The 17,675-nt window shown below is 44.7% G+C and overlaps 1 protein-coding gene across 2 annotated transcripts in view; it reads right to left on the reverse strand.

The window, feature by feature from the left end:
• ASXL2 (ASXL transcriptional regulator 2) overlaps positions 1-17,675 on the reverse strand; it is an 81,808-nt gene that overhangs the window by 19,477 nt on the left and 44,656 nt on the right. Inside the window, exons 1-3 of one of the 2 annotated variants that reach the window (XM_077330718.1) lie at positions 12,088-12,229; positions 1,451-1,566; positions 255-375 (exon numbers count right to left, since the gene is read on the reverse strand). In XM_077330718.1, the coding sequence (XP_077186833.1) occupies positions 255-375; positions 1,451-1,566; positions 12,088-12,124 (274 nt within the window). In that variant the 5' untranslated portion in view covers positions 12,125-12,229. Of the gene's footprint in view, positions 1-254; positions 376-1,450; positions 1,567-12,087; positions 12,230-17,675 lie in introns of those variants that run through there. The other variant, XM_077330725.1, reaches the window with a different exon arrangement.

Here is a 17,675-nt window from a genome sequence, read left to right on the forward strand (position 1 = left end):
AGCTGAGAAAACAACCTCGATCCCTCCATACAACACTACTTCAGAGCTCCCGTGGACCCCCTTTAGCGCTCCTGAGGAGCTCCAGGGGTCCATGGCCAAAACCCAAGTGCCATAAGGAGGTCCACCAGTGGGGCCAGAACTTCAAAAGCTCTCACACTGTTACCCCCAAGCATCATTAAGTATTGTTTAAGTACTGTTCAGATTAAGCAAGCAAGGAGCCTGCTGTCCTGCAGGATCATTGTGTTGTTTCATACCAGGTTTCACAGGAACAGAGTGGCTGACAGCCTTTGTGTGCTGCTGCAGGAGGAGGTGGCTGGAGGAGACCGGCAAGCTGGCTCGGCACTGCTGCTGCTTCCGCTGCTTCTGCTTCAGAGCCTAGGGAGGAGGAGGAGGATCAAGAGATGGACACAAATGTGAGCCAACAGCTCCCCCCACACCAGGCAAAGAGGTGGCAGCAACCACAGCAGGGTAACCTTTGAAATGCCTGTGCCGACCTCTCTTTTCTTGTGCTTAATAAGCTGTTAAAAGTGTATGATGAAACTGTGTCTCTGCAACGTGCAAAATAATTTTTATGTGATTATGCATCACAGCACTGCTTCAAGCCAGATGGGGTTTCAGATTTGGTTGATGGTCAAGCTGAAGATAAGGTCAAGTTTCATTCACTCACTATTAATGTTTAATCAGAGAAGAACGGCCAGCAGATTAGGCAGGGGATTACCAAGGAATTTCTCAAGATGTCTGTGGACATGGTACAATCTCTCTCTTTCTCTCTCTCTCTGCTACCCCACATGAACTATGTGATCTAGCACTTCTATAATGAATCCAAACATGAAATTCCACACACCCAATTCTTTTGAAGGAAACAAAGTATTTGGTGAGATGCTTATCTTTTTTCTTTAAACAACACAAGTTCCGATTAGTCTGTATTATTATTTCATTGATTAATAAATAGTACATAGCTGGATTATCTGATGTTGTTCAATATTGTATTAAAAATAGTTTACTCTTTCCTCCTTCTGCCATATTCCAACAGAACTGATACAAGGAAAGGGTTTCTCAGCTGTTTCCACTGGACCCAGGAACAGCTGTGACTCGTATTACAAAGATGACTTGGGTAACCATTTAGAGCAGGAAAAAGGAGAAGAGAGACCAGATCACACAAATCATGTATAGGAAACACAGCAAGCAAGCAATCTGGATGAGAGCTACTGTTTTGTTTTCCAAGAGTGAAAACCCAGGTCAAGTGATTCTAAAAAAAGCATTAGGTTAGGACTAGGCCACACAACTGAGAAGTCTTTCCTCTAGATACAGTTACCTTAATCATAAAGCAATAACATAAATAGGATCGGAAAGCAAATGGAGAAGGCCTAAGAGAGGCAGGAGCTATTCAGCTCAGAGATGATGCAATCAACCCAGGCCCTCTCTTCTGGCAATATGAGGTTCCACTTACCTGCTTGAGGGCTTTTTTGCTGTGCTTCTGAGATGATGAGATGACTTTACCTGGTGGAATAGAAGGAGATGGACAGCCTGGCTGGGGAGATGACACTTGGGAGAGTCTGGTTGATACTGCAAAACAGAAACAAACACAAGACAGGAAAAATCAGCAGACCCATCAGGGATAAAGTTTCACATGGCTGAAAAAACAGGAACCTAAAATGGTGTTGCTTTGATCTAGGAACTGAAATTATTTCTAGCTGTCCCCTTCTCACCTCTCTCTTCTCCGTTCACACTGGCTCAGGAAAACATGTCTCCATTCATTATGAAGTTCTGGGAGAATCTACCTAGAGGCTGAAGGATAGGACCCTAAAAAGCATCAAGCAAACTTTGCCCCTTGATCACAAGAACACGCTAAAACAAAAGCAGTGCGGTCTGGAGTTTATTGCCAACAAAAGCTGGCAACATTTATCTGTCTTCAAAGGCATTATAGTTCATCCCACACAATCCACTTTTTTTTGTTGAAAGTCATTTTGAGCACTGACTGGATGTTCCATGGGACAGAGCTGGACTTGGATATGGAGGATCAGATCACACTTCATCATGGGTTTGTTATCCCTCTGTCTTGATGTCCCATTTGCCAAGCAGTCTCTCTCACAAAACCTTTATGTTTGATGGAACAACATAAATTAGAGTGCTATGGACACAAAATAAGAGTGCTAAAAGAAACTCGACTCAGCGTCTATTTACTAGCTTCATCCACCACTCATACCTTCACAACCTGTTCAAAGCATCCACCACCACCTCAGATAGATTAGAGGAAAAGAAGAGAGTTTGGGGAACAAATCAAACTGTTAATACCAGAATTAGACAGTGAGTTTCTTATACACTGTGGACAACGTATACCATATTAGGGCTCTCTCTCCACTTAAGAGAAAAGGGAGACAAGCTCTACTTCTGCATTTCAGCTGCTGTTCAACAGATCTTCCTCCCAGTCCCCTGGCATCATCAGACATTGCCCACAGCATTATCTCCAATCTTCCCACATCTCCCTTGATTGTGTGGCAGTCAAATCTCAACACTGAAGTTCTAGCAGAGACTTAGCGCCTAATGGAGTCTTACAGCTGCATGGAAATCTCTTGCTGCTGCTTCATCCAACAACTTTGTCTGACCACTGCAACACCTCTCCCCATAAGAACAAACAACCTTGTCTTTCTTGACGTTCTTGCCACCTGCCATCTAGTTTCCTCCTGCTAAAACATAAATTCTCACCATCCTCCCCTACTAGATATTCCCACCCCTGCTCACCATAGAGGACCAAAGCAATATTAATAGATTCATAGAGTTGGAAGGCATCTTGAGGGCCATCTAGCCCAACCCCTTTCAGAATGCAGGAAACTCACAACTACCTGCCCACCCACAGTGACCCCCCAAAACAAACAAACAAACAGAATCCCTGGCCTGGAAGAAATTTACCTCCTTACCCTAACGTGGTAATCAACATTTCCCTGGGCTCGCAAAAAAGGGAAACAATCCCTTCTACCCTCCCACTAACAATCTGACTTGAGATTGATTATAAGCTCCAGATCATTTACACTAGGGCAATTATAGAAGAATCCATGAACCACATTAGGCTAAGTGTTGTCCTTAATGTTATACATTAGCACCTAAAGCTCTTCCTCGCCCAATCCAATCAATACCGCATAGCCCTACTGGGTAAAGATGTATCATGCACCCTGAATCAAGATCTGATACACTAATGCTTATGTTAGGATAAACTATTGCTAGTCTTTGATTTGCCATGGAACCGCATGATCAATCAGCACTCAGGAAAGAACAGAAGCCACAGTGCATAAAAAGAGTAAACTGGCCTGTCGGTGAATGTTGATTTTTTGTAAACTTTTATATTTGATGCAAGTTCTTATTGTTTATTTGCAATGTACTGTTTTTCATGAAATTTCCCTGAGCCACAAGGGAGGGCGGTATATAAATAATTAAATAATGTAAGACTCTACAAGCTGTGAATGTCAAGCCTTTCCACCATACCATGAAATACCCCCCCCAGCTTCCTTGCCACCTCCAGTTTTGTACTAAACAGCCATCTTGATAAAGAGCTCTGGAGAACCCAAAAGCTTGCTGCTTGCTGTATCATGATATTTTGGATGGCGATGAATAAGACTTACAAACAGCATTAATGCAAAGGCTGACTTGCTATGGAATTCCAAGTAGCTCTTTCTCCAAGTCTAGCATAGTCATATTAGTAAATGCGTTGAGCAGGGGGTTGATGGCCTGTATGGCCCCTTCCAACTCTATGATTCTATGATTCTAAATCTCATAGCTGCTGCTAGCCATCACACATTTTTCTTAAGGGACTTTGCAAACTGATTACTCATTGCCAACATGGAAGGCAGGGAAGGGATGTGTTCTTAGGAATTGAACAACAGTTACCTGCCTCTTGATAGCCACTGAGCCAGACGTACTCCAGGATACTTTCATACCTTAGGCAAAGAAGCTAAATGATACCCACGCTAATATGGGACACAATCCACCACAGACCAACAAGATTTAAGCTTTCGAGAGTCAAAGCTCCTTTCATCAGATGTAGGGAGCCTTGACTCTCAAAATCTTATATCCCCAACATCTTGTTGGTCTCTGAGCAGTACTGGACTCTATTCTACTGCAGGCAATTTGGACATCGTTCAAAAAGCCTTTGGCAGATTAAGTATGTAGTCTGCATCTTTGAACTGACTGAATTCAGATGACAGAGATTGGATGCATCTTTTCCACCACAGAGAATCTACACCTGGCTTTCAGTGTAAAACTTACATGGAAATGAAGCTGCATGCTACATATAAGCCAAAATTACAACATAAAATAAGTGCATAACTAGCCATGAACTAATACACACATACTGGGATTCATAATTCAATGCACTATTTAGAGAAGATCAGCCCTGCCTGCTCCTTAGAAGGCCAGATCCTGAAGATGAAACTCAAATACTTTGGCCACCTCATGAGAAGGAAGGACTCCCTGGAGAAGGAGCCTAATGCTGGGAGCGATTGAGGGCAAAAGAAGAAGGGGACGGCAGAGAATGAGGTGGCTGGATGGAGTCCCTGAAGCAGTAGGTGCAAACTTAAATCGACTCCGGAGAATGGTAGAGGACAGGAAGGCCTGGAGGATCATTGTCCATGGGGTCGCGATGGGTCGGACACGACTTCGCACCTAACAAATTTAGTTTCAATTTATCTGCAGTGTTCAAAATCCTATCCATACAAAACACAACTTTTCTGGCTCACCAACGGAGGGTTCAAGGACCGTAGCATTGCATCAAGTAGATAATGGTAGAAGAAGGTTCTTATATGCCGCTTTTCTCTACCAGGAGGAGCCTCAAAACGGCTTACAATCCCCCTTCCCTTCCCTTTCCCCATAACAGAAAACCTGTGAGGTGGGTGAGGCTGAGAGAGCCCTGATATCACTGCTGGGTCAGAACGGCTTTATCAGAACTGTGGTGAGCCCAAGGTCACCCAGCTGGGTGTGGGGAAGAATGGAATCGAACCTGGCTCACCAGATTAAAAGTCGGCGCTCCTAACCACTACACCAAGCGGGCTCATCTCAAGCGTTTTGTTGGTTTCCCAGCAATATCAGTACTGAGCCTCAGACACAGTAGGAAACAGCTGAAGTTGCCAATGTAAGAATGAGCTTTCTGGCTTGCGGCTTCCAGCAAGTCCACCCCCATACACCGCTTCAATCCTTGGGCAGCAGCCGTTTCCCCTGATCTCTGTGCCTTTCTATACCATCGAGGAAACAGCCATCTGGGAGCTCCAAGGTCAAAGCAAGTTCATCCTTCCTTCTGTTGACTGTGGTGGTGCAGCCCAACTCAGACATGTGCCTCACAGAAGGAAATGCTGGTGATACAAAGAGTATGAGAAACATGTACAGCCAGAGTAATGACACAACAGAAGGGGCTTCCTTGTTGCCCTTCCCTCCCCCAATGACCAAGCTGCACTAGATTCTACTGATTACCTGTGCTCATCAGGCAGCAAAGTTCTAAAATTGCACAGACCTCTGTCTCAGGCAAAAGTACTGAAAGGTTTTAAAAGCTGTGCTGCACCTTTTTCACCTGAACAGCCCACCGAAGGAGTCTATGCCACCCTGCTGCCCACAACCGTGACTGGAGAACCCCAGAGAGCAAGACTGTGTATAGCCTGTAGTTAAGCCGGTAGCAAACAAATAGGTTCAGAAGCCAGAGTCAAGGTTCACACAAGCCAGGAGTCATTATCAGGAGTCTGTTCTCCCAGCTAGGCAGCTGAAGGGTGGGACCCTGAAGCAGGTTAAGTTTGGGTTGCAGGATAAGGACACAGGACTCAGGTTACTGGAGGGGGAGAGAGTCGCAGATCTGAAAGGCAAGTTGAGGTTGCAGCCCAGGACTTCAAGCTGGCAGAGCTTCACCATAGCAAGATGGGAATCCGGAATCCAGGTGGACAGGCAGGGAATGCACATGTTGCACCTACAAGGAGCCTAGAGACCCATTGCCCTTTAAATGCAGCTTTACCACTCTTTCTCATTGAGCCCCAAGGGCCATCAGCTGGGTTCAGCCTTGTCAGAGGGAGGATCTTCAGCTGTGTTCCATCTAGCCTGACTGTGGGCTGCTAGTTGTGCACTCCACAGGCATGCTGTCAGGCCAGATTACCTGGACCGCTGCTGCTCTGGGGATCCCTCAGGATTGGAAGTAGACAGCAAGGTGGGTTCTGTTACTGTTAGTATACTGGGCAGGTGAGGCTCACAGCTAGGACCTGGCAGCACCGGATCCTCTGGTTCCAGTGGGGCCTGATCCTATACAAACTGTTTGACCTTGGAGTTCACATCCTGACATGCTGGTCCAGAAAGTGAGGCAACTGGCTCTGACTTGGACATCAGCACGTCTTCGGGCCGTAGCAGCTTTGGTTGGGGCATGACACAGTCCTAAGAACTCTGTGCAATCCAAACTCCTCCCAAAAGTATATATCCAAGGCTGACAGCTGGTTCACTAGTGGGGAAAAGCAGGAATCCTCCCCATCGCTCAGTTGATTTACACCCTTTTCTTTATGTCAGGGCAGTCATGAAAGTATTCACTCAGTGACACCACCATCTGCTTTGCATGCAGAAAGTCACAGGTTCAATCTCCAGAATTTCCAGTTTTTTTTTTTTTTTAAAGGATCAGGCAGTATGTGATCTGAAAGGCCTCTGTGCTAGATTCTGGATAACTACTGCCAGTCTGGCAATCCTGACCTTGACAGACCAATAAGTGCTATGTATTCATGTGATACCCCTGGGAGATGCGTAAGAATCTGAGCTTAGCATCTCTTCTTGGACAAGTCAATGGACAGCTGGGCTTGGAAGTGGGATGTCAAAACGCGGATGTTAAAAGAGTAAAAGCAGAAAAGACCAAAAAAGGAAACTACAGTATTTGCTGGTGTATAAGACTACTTTCCCCCCCTGAAAAACATGCCTCCAAGTGGGGGGGTCGTCCTATACGCCGGGTGCACTTCAGTTGGGATAGACATAGCTGTCCATAGTGGCCTCCTGATGCTCGCCCGGTGCCCATAGTGGCCTCCCAATGCCCACCCATTGTCCATAGCGGCCTCCTGATGCCCGCCCACCTCATTCTACATTCCATCCAGCATTGCGTGGTATCCAGCACGGCGGGTCATCAGCGTTGCTGCGGCAAGCATCAGCAGCAAGACAGGGGTGCCAGCCATTTCGACATGACCGTCCCATTCTGTTTGGCGGGAAGCAGCGGCGCTCCGGCCCGCCCTTTGTCTACGCAGAGCTCGCACATGCGCACTTGCACACTAGTGTCAGTCACAGGGAGATGTAGGGGCAGGCCGGAGGCGCTGCAGTTGTGCTGCGGCTGTACAATAGTGACAAACTCTATATTTTGAGCGGAAATGTTGGGGGGTCGTCTTATATGCCCAGTCGTCTTATACGCCGGCAAATATGGTAGGTTGTACTTACCTGCAATTGTTCATTGGCATCTTCTGTGTAGGCACTCATTGGGAACTGCACTTCCACAGGCTCGCTGCAGAGCAATTTTTGCTAGCTCTAAAGGGGACGTCCTAACCCAAAGGAACTTTACATGCAACAGTTTTCCCATTAGCCAAACATCTTCCTTGGGTGGGATACCCCTTTCCCCTAGTTTCAACCAGCTGCCACAAGTTCCCATGGATCAGTATACAAACATGAGCCCAGGAACCACTCAAAACAACCAGATCAGAAGAGCTCATAGTGAGGTGAGAGGGAGGGAATGCATGTCTGCACAGAAGACATAGAGAAACAAAAGTTACAGCTAAGTGCAACCCTGTTCTCTTCGACTGTCTTCTTGTGCAGTCCCACATTGGGACATTAACAAGCAGCATACCAGGAGTTACAATGAATGCCTATTGGAATGAAGAGTGCAAAACAGCCTTTCCAAACTGACTCCTTCCATGCATGAAGATCAGTGGCATAATGCCTGATGAACGTGTCTTCTGAAGCCTAGGTTGTTGCTATACAAATCTCCCATAGAGAGATTCTCCGGTGGAAGGCAGCCAAAGCACATTGCGACCTCATGGAATGTGCATTGACACCCAATGGACAAGGCAGATGAGGCACACAGTAGGTAGCTTGGATGGATTAAACTACTCAATGAACAAATGACTGGCAAAGGCTGCTCAACCTTTCCTCGGCACCCAATAACACACAAACAGGCATCTAGACTTCCTAAATAGTCCCATTCTATGTATCTGATAAAGATAATCCTTTTTACATCAAACAAGTGTAACTTTATCTCTGCTGGTAAAAAAGGGTTAAGGGAAAACAGTAGGACAACCTGTTAGACCAAATTAAAACTGGAAACAACCTTAGGGAGGAACTCCAATCTAGGCTATAGTATGACCTTCCCAGAAAAAGACTGTCTGATTCAATAGCTACCATGAAAGTCACCTTCATGGCAAGGAAGGCTAAGCTGCAAGAAGTCAAAGACTCAAATGAGGACTTTAGAAGAGCTACCAGGACTACAGGCAAAGACCACTGAGGAATAATTCAAGGTCTAGATGGACTGCATGACGATCTTAGAAATAGAAAAGTGATAGAAGGGGGTATGCCTAGATTGACTATATTTCCTAAGAAACCATAGTTGAATTTCCCGCATATGTAGCCTAACACAGGGAGCCACTGCTGTGGTGGAAGCAATGAGCCCTAGTAGGTGCTGGGTGGTCTAAACTGATTGCCATCAGTTCCAAAGGAAGGTGACCTGACTCTGCCCGAAGACAAAAAAAGGTCCATTCCAGTCCAAGACTACCCCTATAAAATCTACCATTTGTGAATAAGTTAAATGGGACTTAGGTAGTATAATCAACAGCCCCAAACTAGTGAACAAAGTCAGGACCCTCTGGATCTGAGTATGCAAAGCCTCAGCCCACCAGTAACCAACTGTCAAGGTAGGGAAAAGTTTTTCTAAGTAACACAACCACTAAGGCAGCCTTTCTCAACTTTTTTACCATTGAGAAAACCCTGAAACATTCTTCAGGTTTTGAGAAACCCCAGAATTGGCACGATCATGCAGAATACAGTTGGGAAGAATATATAAAACCACTCTCAGAACTGTGGCAGGGTCATCAGGTCAAATTGCCAAAAACAACAGTAACATCTATATGAGTGATGACTAGAGATATGAAACTTTCAAACATTTATTCAACTTTCCCAAATCCATGATGGAATGGAAACTGCCCTCCTTTAGAGCTTTTTAGCTAGTAAAAATGGTCTGTGGACAGCCTTGCACAAGTGCAGTTCCCAATGTGGGACTGCATAAGAAGACAGAATATGACTATGTCAGATATAGGGGCAATGCTATTTAACTGTTGTGTGTGAAACATTTGATTAGTCAGCCTTTGGGGGAAGCATACTGATGTGCGAGATCCCCAAGACACCTCTTGTTTCCAGGAAATGTGATTCTGCTCTCACAGCAGTCTTTGAGTTCAGTTTTTAATTCAGAAACAGACAATCAAGGCAATGACATAGAGCTTTTCCATGTCAAAGATGTACATTAAATATACTAAACTAGCAGCTGGAATAAGTTAGCAGCTAGGTGAGGGGGCGAAATGGTGACATGTACATTTAGACCAGGGGTAGTCAAACGGTGGCCCTCCAGATGTCCATGGACTACAATTCCCAGGAGCCCCCTGCCAGCATTCGCTGGCAGGGGCTCCTGGGAATTGTAGTTCATGGACATCTGGAGGGCCGCAGTTTGACTACCCCTGATTTAGACCATGCATATGGCCTACTTTCTAAGCAATTATATATACGTTGTAAGTGAAGATACAAAACTATAAAAAGCATCAATAATTTACTCCCAAATTCAGATGAACAGCTTAAGAGGCGATAATTTATTGAAAACTACTCTTCTGCCCCTCAAGAGAGACTTGAGACATCTAAGAATGATAAACATATGCAAGTACAGTAAGAGTAATACACACCACTGAAAACTTTGCTAAGACAAACTTCATTAAATGCCATTCAAAGGATTTTGGAAATAAACACACTGTCAATTCGTACTGGAAAGCCTATAAACACCAATTGTATTTCATGTGGGAAGGAGTTTCACAGCTTAGGAATAGCAGTTGAAAGATCCCTCCAGTGAGTCTTCATCAGCCTAATCTTGGATAACAAGAGTCCCATGTTGCACACTGAACACAAGGCAGGTTGATATAGGTAGAGGCTACACCGAAAACGAGACAGCATTGACTGCACTAGGTTGTGTTAAATATTTTATTGTATTGCTTTGAGATGGTTTTAATGTTAATGTTTTTATTAGTGTTAATTAATTATACATTTGTTATTATTTCTAACGTTGTATACTGATCTATTATTTCTAATGTTGTACCCCTGAGCCCTAAATACTTCAGGTACTGCAGAATCAAGCCATTTGGGGGCTTTCGTAGTAAAAACCAGCACTGCAACTTGAGAACACATAACATGCATCCTGGAAACATACATCCTGGAAGCCAATGCACATGAAGAAGAACTGGTTTTATATTTGTTGCGGTAAACTCTGCTCAAAACCTTAAGAGTCACCTTTTCTAGAAGTTAACCTCTTCAGACCATAGTGAGCCAAGGAAACATTTTTAAACATGTTATGGGGCTGTAAAAATATATTCAGCTAATTTGGGGAAAACTGGCTCTCATTAGCTAGAATAGAAAGAAATTATGAAAACAAATGTAAGGCAGGAATAGGTACACTTTATAGTCATTTGTGTATAACATTTAGGAATTAAACTGTCACCTTGAGTCTGTCTGATATACACAAGAATCTTGTTTGCCTGTGTTTTCTTTTTTAAAGGGCACCTGTTCATATCCCAAACTTGTTCACTAATGTAATGAGAGCCACTTGCTGCCAACTGTAAAAATACATATTATGTTCAACTGAAAGGAGAAAACAACCACCCTGTAGCATCAAGACTAGACTAAACCATCCCTTCAACTCCTGACAACTCCTGGTTCTTCTGTATTTGGCCTGATGTCCTTCAGAAACACATATTTAAAGAGAAGAGCATGGTATTGTCCTGTCTTGTTCCTTTGACTTGCAGGCATCAATGGTCGAGTTCATTACAAACCCAACGAAAGATGAAGGTGGATTTATACCACTTTAGCAATGAACTGCCTCTGGACCTTCCCTTGCACTTTGGACAAAAGGTGCCAACTTCCACATTAAACCAGGCTCAGAAACTGACTACTTCTCTTGGCTTTCAGAAGAAGTCAGCTGCACTGATTAGTTGGCATGCTCAACAGGCCAATGCGGCAAGAGCCTGGCAGTCTTCCCAGAAGGCCAGTCTTCATATCCAAGTTTCTTCCTTGACTGCACACTGACCTAGGCCCCAGTCACCCTTTGGCCAGCATTCAGCATTTGACCACATTTTAGCTCTTCTAATTTCATGAATGTTTGTCAAACTCTTCCAAGTACAGCATGCTACATGCTCAACAATCCCAATGAAGACCTGATCCACCTATGACTCACTGTGACCCAAAAGCCTGAGTTCAGAACATCAGTGGAACAGTTAACGAACATCTCCTGGCTGCTGAGGCACTTTTGCAAGCACAGGCCTGGGCTTTGCAGTTTTGATAGGTAGAGCCACTGCAAGATTACAAATATATCTTTATCATGGTCAAGCAGACCACAGAAAACAGAAAACACGCTACAAAAATTTTACAAAAGTCTAGTCAACCTCAAATCCACAAGTTCCACAATAAGGAAGGCCACATTTGAGACATAAATATTATCTGATAAAGCCACCTGCCTTGGCCGATCATGAAAACACTGGGAAGCATGCCAGCAAGGGTACAAAGAAGTCACTCCAGATAGTTCTCTCCCCCACCCCCAGTTTGGTGGAGGAGACGATAATGACACAGCATAGGACACCAACTCCACCCACTGGGCATACTAGCAGTTGGTGGGAGCTGGGATCCATGGGGATCTCCCTCTCTACCTCAGCTATATGCTTTGGGGCTATTTTGTGCCAAGGAACAAACAGGACACCACCCCTACCCCCCAGCAGTGAGCCACAGCCAAAGTAATCAGGGTCTAATGCGAAGAAGCGATTGTCCGGGTTCCATTTGGGGCTGGGAACTATATCCCCTTACCTCTCAACTGCATTTCAGAAAGCTGCTCTCCAGACATGATTTCACACAGAGAAACTTCTACCTGCTCAAGCAGAAATAGATGGAGACTTAACTGGAGTGGACAAGATGGCTTTTTAAATGATTTCCATGCGCTCCTGATTGGCTGGAAGCAATGTCCACACGCGCCTAAAGGCAATGAGGCTCGACTTTGTTTTAAGAACACATCGGTTTTGCTGCTGTCAGAAAAGCTTTATTTTTGTACATATAAGGAAGTAGGTTGTTGATATGATCTGAAAGTGCTTCCTGTTTTGCATGCATATGAAAAGCAAGGATGCCGCACTGGGCTAAGCTGCAAAGCTCAGCTGAGATCAAATGAGTGCCCTGTCATCATGTAAGAAATAAAATGTAGATGTTAGCATCTCCCCCTTCTACGTGGAGGAAATGGGACATTCTCCCAAGGGAAGTCTAGGCACACCAGGGCATTGCTTCTAGTTGCTCCACAACACAAACTCACAATGACGCAAGAATTCAGCTGGTGCAAAAAGCCAGATGTTTTCAGAGCTGCACAGAAGAGGAAGGGAGGGAAATTATCAGAAGTCATTCTACTATTTTAGGCTTCTCTTTCAAAACCATTTAAGCAACTCTTTTTTTTGGGGGGGGGAATGCTTCTACAGAAAAGATATGGCACAGCAGAGATCGGCAGTATTAAAAAAGGATTTCAATAAATAAGCTTCTGCAGCTTTTTAAGGTGAATATTAATATGAGAAAGGACTGTAGGTTCTCACTCTCATCAGTTGCCACAAAGAAAAGACTCTGGAAATGATTCATGAGAGAAGTATCCTTTAAGCCAGGGGTAGTCAACCTGTGGTCCCTCTAGATGTCCATGGACTACAATTCCCATGAGCCCCTGCCAGCAAACGCTGGCAGGGGCTCATAGGAATTGTAGTCCATGGACATCTGGAGAACCACAGGTTGACTACCCCTGCTTTAAGCTTCCAGGATGCTCGGCATAACTTTTTGTTAGAGCTGGCAAAGGGCACCCAGCCAGCAGCCACTACAATGGGAAACATTCTAAAAGAGTGGGGCGCTCCTCTGCCAAAGCCTGCTCTCTACAAATGCAGCCAGCCAACTTTTCATACAAGCCAAACACGACAGCATCCACATAGAAAGGGCACGCAGTAATCAGACACTACAGCTGCAATCCCAAGCATGCCTAGTAGGGGACAAGCCCCAGTAGATTCAATGAGACTAATTTCTGAGCATATATGTGTAAAAAGGGAATACAGAAGAGCCAGCAGAACAATAAAGCTTGAAGGCAAAATGAGCATGCAGAACTGACGGCCATTTTCTTTTTGTTTTCTTTGTTTTTAAACCAGCAGAAAGGCCTGTTGTATAAGAAATAGCGTCCACTCCCCCACCCCTACCCCCCTGGCAGCCCTGCCAAGGCTTTGCCAGGCTGCGGTGAGGCTGGGTGGGGGCGAGCTCGGGTATGCACTCCTTGCCTCCCTTTCCAACCACCTACCCAGGCAGCTGTACCAAATCCTTGCAGGGCTGCTCAGGCTGGGGCCACCTTACCTGACTGCCACCTCTTTGTGCGGCTGGAAGGCGGACAGGGAGGCAATCAAGGGAGCATGTCCTCTACTTGATTGGTTCTCCAGGGAGGCAAGTGTCCTCCCTGAGGGCCAATCAGGTAAATAGAGGCAGTTAGGGGCGGCCTTCTCCTGCCTGATTGGTGCTCCAGGGTGGGTGACTACCCAGGGGCCCAATCATGTACATGATTCCCAACTCCTCCTCCCATTTATGTCCGGCCTTATTTATGGTACAGATTTATTGACCACCACTCCCAGGCCAATTCAGGTCATGGCGGTTTACAATAAAAATGCAGTACAATAGCAATAAAAGTTATAATCCCTGGACAGTATAATCCATCCCCATCCACCAGTCCACTCCCACTAGCACTTGAGGTCCACTAGGATTATAGGGGTCTCCAACCTTCTGGACTCTGTGGGCACTTCTAGAATTCTGATATGGGGTGGTGGGTGCAATCACAAAATGGCTGCTGCAGGAGGTAGAGCCAGCTACAAAATCACTGATGTGGAAGACAGAATCACACATGCACATAGAGAAAGCTCAAATGCAGGAGAGAAAGTGATAATTTAAAATATATATTAGGGGAAGGAGTGAGAGAAAGTGAATAAAACCAACATTGTGACGGTAGCTGCCGCTAAAACAAGGTCATTTTAATCTGCACAGCCAATCAGATCTCCAATGGCCAATTAGATGACCTCTTTGGCAAGAAGCCCACCTTCTAAATAATTGTCCAATGCCAGGAAAGGGTTTGTGAGCACCATGTTGGGACCCCTGAGTTAGAATGATGCAAAACAAAACAATTAAAAGTTCAATAATTGCAGTTTCTCTTCTCCCATGGTATTAACTCTCAGGGGTCGCTCAAAGCAGGAAGCAGCAATCCCCATTTGGGAAAGCTGCAGCTGCTTAGCACTCAAACTTTCAATAACTGATCTCCAGTTTTGTTTAGATTGCATATTGTCTTCATGCTTCATATGCAAACTGATGGGCTGCATTCTACACAATCCCATTTAACTTTGATTTCTGTTCTATTGTCTCAAATTGCCCTCCAGTGTAAATTTCACTTGCGCAAAACCACCATTTCCTGTCTACTTCCTGTCTGCTAGAGTCTACCAAGGTAAAGTGCTATAACAACTCTACGAATGCATGTGTCATTCTGTTACTCTCTGTGGAGCAGGAGGATGGATGGGTGGTCCTTCCCTTACCATTCTGCACAAAGGTACATTGCCACCATGATGGAAGCAGAAGACAGAGTTAACTCCCACCCACATTCCCCACTTCTACCTTCACTTGTATTCCTTCCAGCATCAGAAGCGAAAATCCTTCATCACTTTATCCTTCATCATCATTAGTTCCCAATCCTCATACACACCACTGGCAGCAGTCTCTTTTGTTGGTACCTCATCCCAGTAAAGGTTGGAATCAGTCATCTTCAGTCTCTTAAACTCTCATTTCAATATCCAGCCCTGCCAGGGCTCCCTGCTGCCAAACTGCCTGGCTTTCCTCTTTACCCTTTCATAGCTCACCACCCTTTGTTGAGCCTCTGGAGAAGGCTTAATGGGCCATTTTGGCCCAGCAATGGGTTGATGGTCAGGGTTGATGTTGCAGCCACTACATAATTTTTTCTCTCATCCTTTGGTAAGAGCCAGACAAATCCTGCAGGACCCCAGCACTGGTATTATTGCATTCTACCTTGTGATAGGTGACATCTTCTTGACAGATAAACCTAGCTCACTTGACCCATTCTACCTGGCATAGCAAATGGCTAGCCTATCTCGCGTATGCTTGCTGATATACTCCAAGGGAATTCCCAAGTCTTAACCCTAGCAATTAAAAATTTAACCCATAAGGCCCATAATTGCAGTTTCTCTTTCTTGTTGGTGTGGCCCCCGGCCTTTCCTACCACCTTGGGGGCCTGGTGCAACCCCTGGCCTGCTTTGCTCTTTCTGGTGAGCCCACCTACTCTAGGTCTCTGTGGTCCCCCTTCCTGCTGTAGCACAAAATGTTGCTCCTGTAGGATAAGGTAGCGATCCCCAACCTGTGGGCCTTCGACTAATTGGAGGTGGGCCCCGAAGGACGCCTTCTCCCCCCCCCCGGCCCTTTACTTCATCCCCCCCAGCCCTTTACAACACACTTCATTGTTGTGGCGTATCTGTATCTTATATTGAAGGGATGTTTAAACATTACCATAGTGATCAGAGAGCGCTAGGGCAGTGGTTGAGAGTAGAGGAGCAAACCACTCCCCCCCCCACTGGGCCCCAGTAAAAGGTATTGAGTGGTCCCCGGTGATAAAAAGGTTGGGGACCACTGGGATAAGGGACCCCCAGGAACAGCTTTCTAGGGTACATTTTGAACTACAGTGGGAAATGAAAACACCACACAGATATATATATGGTGAATACAATCCATTGATTTGTCCATGTCACAAGAGCACAGATGTTACCCTTTGCCCAAACTTAGCATTCTTTTCAGTGCCTTAGGGCTCTGTTGTCTCCATCTCCTGCATGCACAATAAAGGCCTCAGTGCTTACCCACTACTGAGAAACAAATGTTTGAGAATTTCAGGAAGCAATTAAATAATATTCCTGTTTCTCCTAGAGCTTCATATGCCCAGAGGACAATTGTCAAGTGCTAAAGCCACCATGTGCATTTTTTCAAATTATCTTGGAGTAATTGGTAACCGCCCTTTGATTGAGCGAAGGGCCTACACAATGAACAGCTTCTTCTTTAGACACATATGTACTTGCCCAGAAAGAATGTATGCTGCAACTCTGACTGTACATGCTGAGAGCAGAGAAAAGGCCTGACCTGATAACGCATATGATTGTTTAAGGTCCCAGATTTAATGCTTGGCTTCTCCAAATAAAATTGTAAGAAGACTGCAAAAGGCCTTTGCCCCAGGCCCAGGCGCAATCCATCAACAGACCGAACTGAGCTAGATAGGCCAATGGTGAATAGAAGGCAGTTTTGTGACTTGATGAACAAACTGCTGCTAATACTTCAGCGCATATAAATAATACTGCTGGGGATTTGTATGCTCCCCAGTACAGGTACACAGATAGAAGGCATGATTCCCTTAAATCACTGAAAGCATATAGTACAAGAGCAGTTTCAACAACCCTATACGCTTTTTTAAAAACCCTTCAACACAAAGCAGATGGTTTTAGATTAATTAAAAAAATTAAGAGCCTCTACCAGTAAAATCAGAAGCTGCAGAAAAAGCTCTAGGGCTCTTGCAAATGTAAAAGTATCAATGCTATTGTTATTTTACAAGCGTCTTAAGTCAGGCACCATAAAACAATGGTGTACTGGAAAAGTACCTAGAAAAAATCTGACCCTCGTCGTGTTACCAGGCCACAGAGAAATTGTATTCATTGGTGAGTTCATGAGCCTCAGCATACTTTTCATGTATTTGGCTGCCTACTTGATTGGAGGACACTAATATGCATGCTAATAGTGCAAGCTGGGACATGATTAATGCTGCCTTGACCAGGGCGTGTTTTTGAGATTTTAGAGGCCTCCTTTTATTTTATACGGCCCCCTGGTCCACATATGTGACTAACAGTCCACACAGTTTCCACTGTCTATGTCTGTTAAGGTTCTAGGTAAAGGAGCTAATACATTACAAAATTAGTTCTTGAATGCTGCACTTATATGTATGCTAGACCACTGATAAGGGCAGCAATGTTAAAACACATATGGTCAATGACACTGAGACATTAGTATGGCTACAGCATTGGATTTTATCTGTGAGGCTATGCACAGAGCCTTTGGATTTTTTAAAATTTAAATTGTATTATTAATAATTACTGGTGTATTATATATCTGCATTATATTTTAGAAACTTTGGGGTACACTCCCATTAGGCCTACAAATTCCCTTTTTGTTAACCTTTTTTGGTTCCTGGTCTCTTGTCTGGGTTAAGATTTTTCTCCTTTTTGTTGTAGAAAGTTCATGTAATTGTTAGAGCTGTCAAAAGTCTTGTAGCAAATGAAAAGCTACATGCCTGCAATGGAATGCAG

Source organism: Paroedura picta, chromosome 1 (genome assembly GCF_049243985.1).
Source record: "Paroedura picta isolate Pp20150507F chromosome 1, Ppicta_v3.0, whole genome shotgun sequence".
Classification (NCBI taxonomy): domain Eukaryota; kingdom Metazoa; phylum Chordata; class Lepidosauria; order Squamata; family Gekkonidae; genus Paroedura; species Paroedura picta.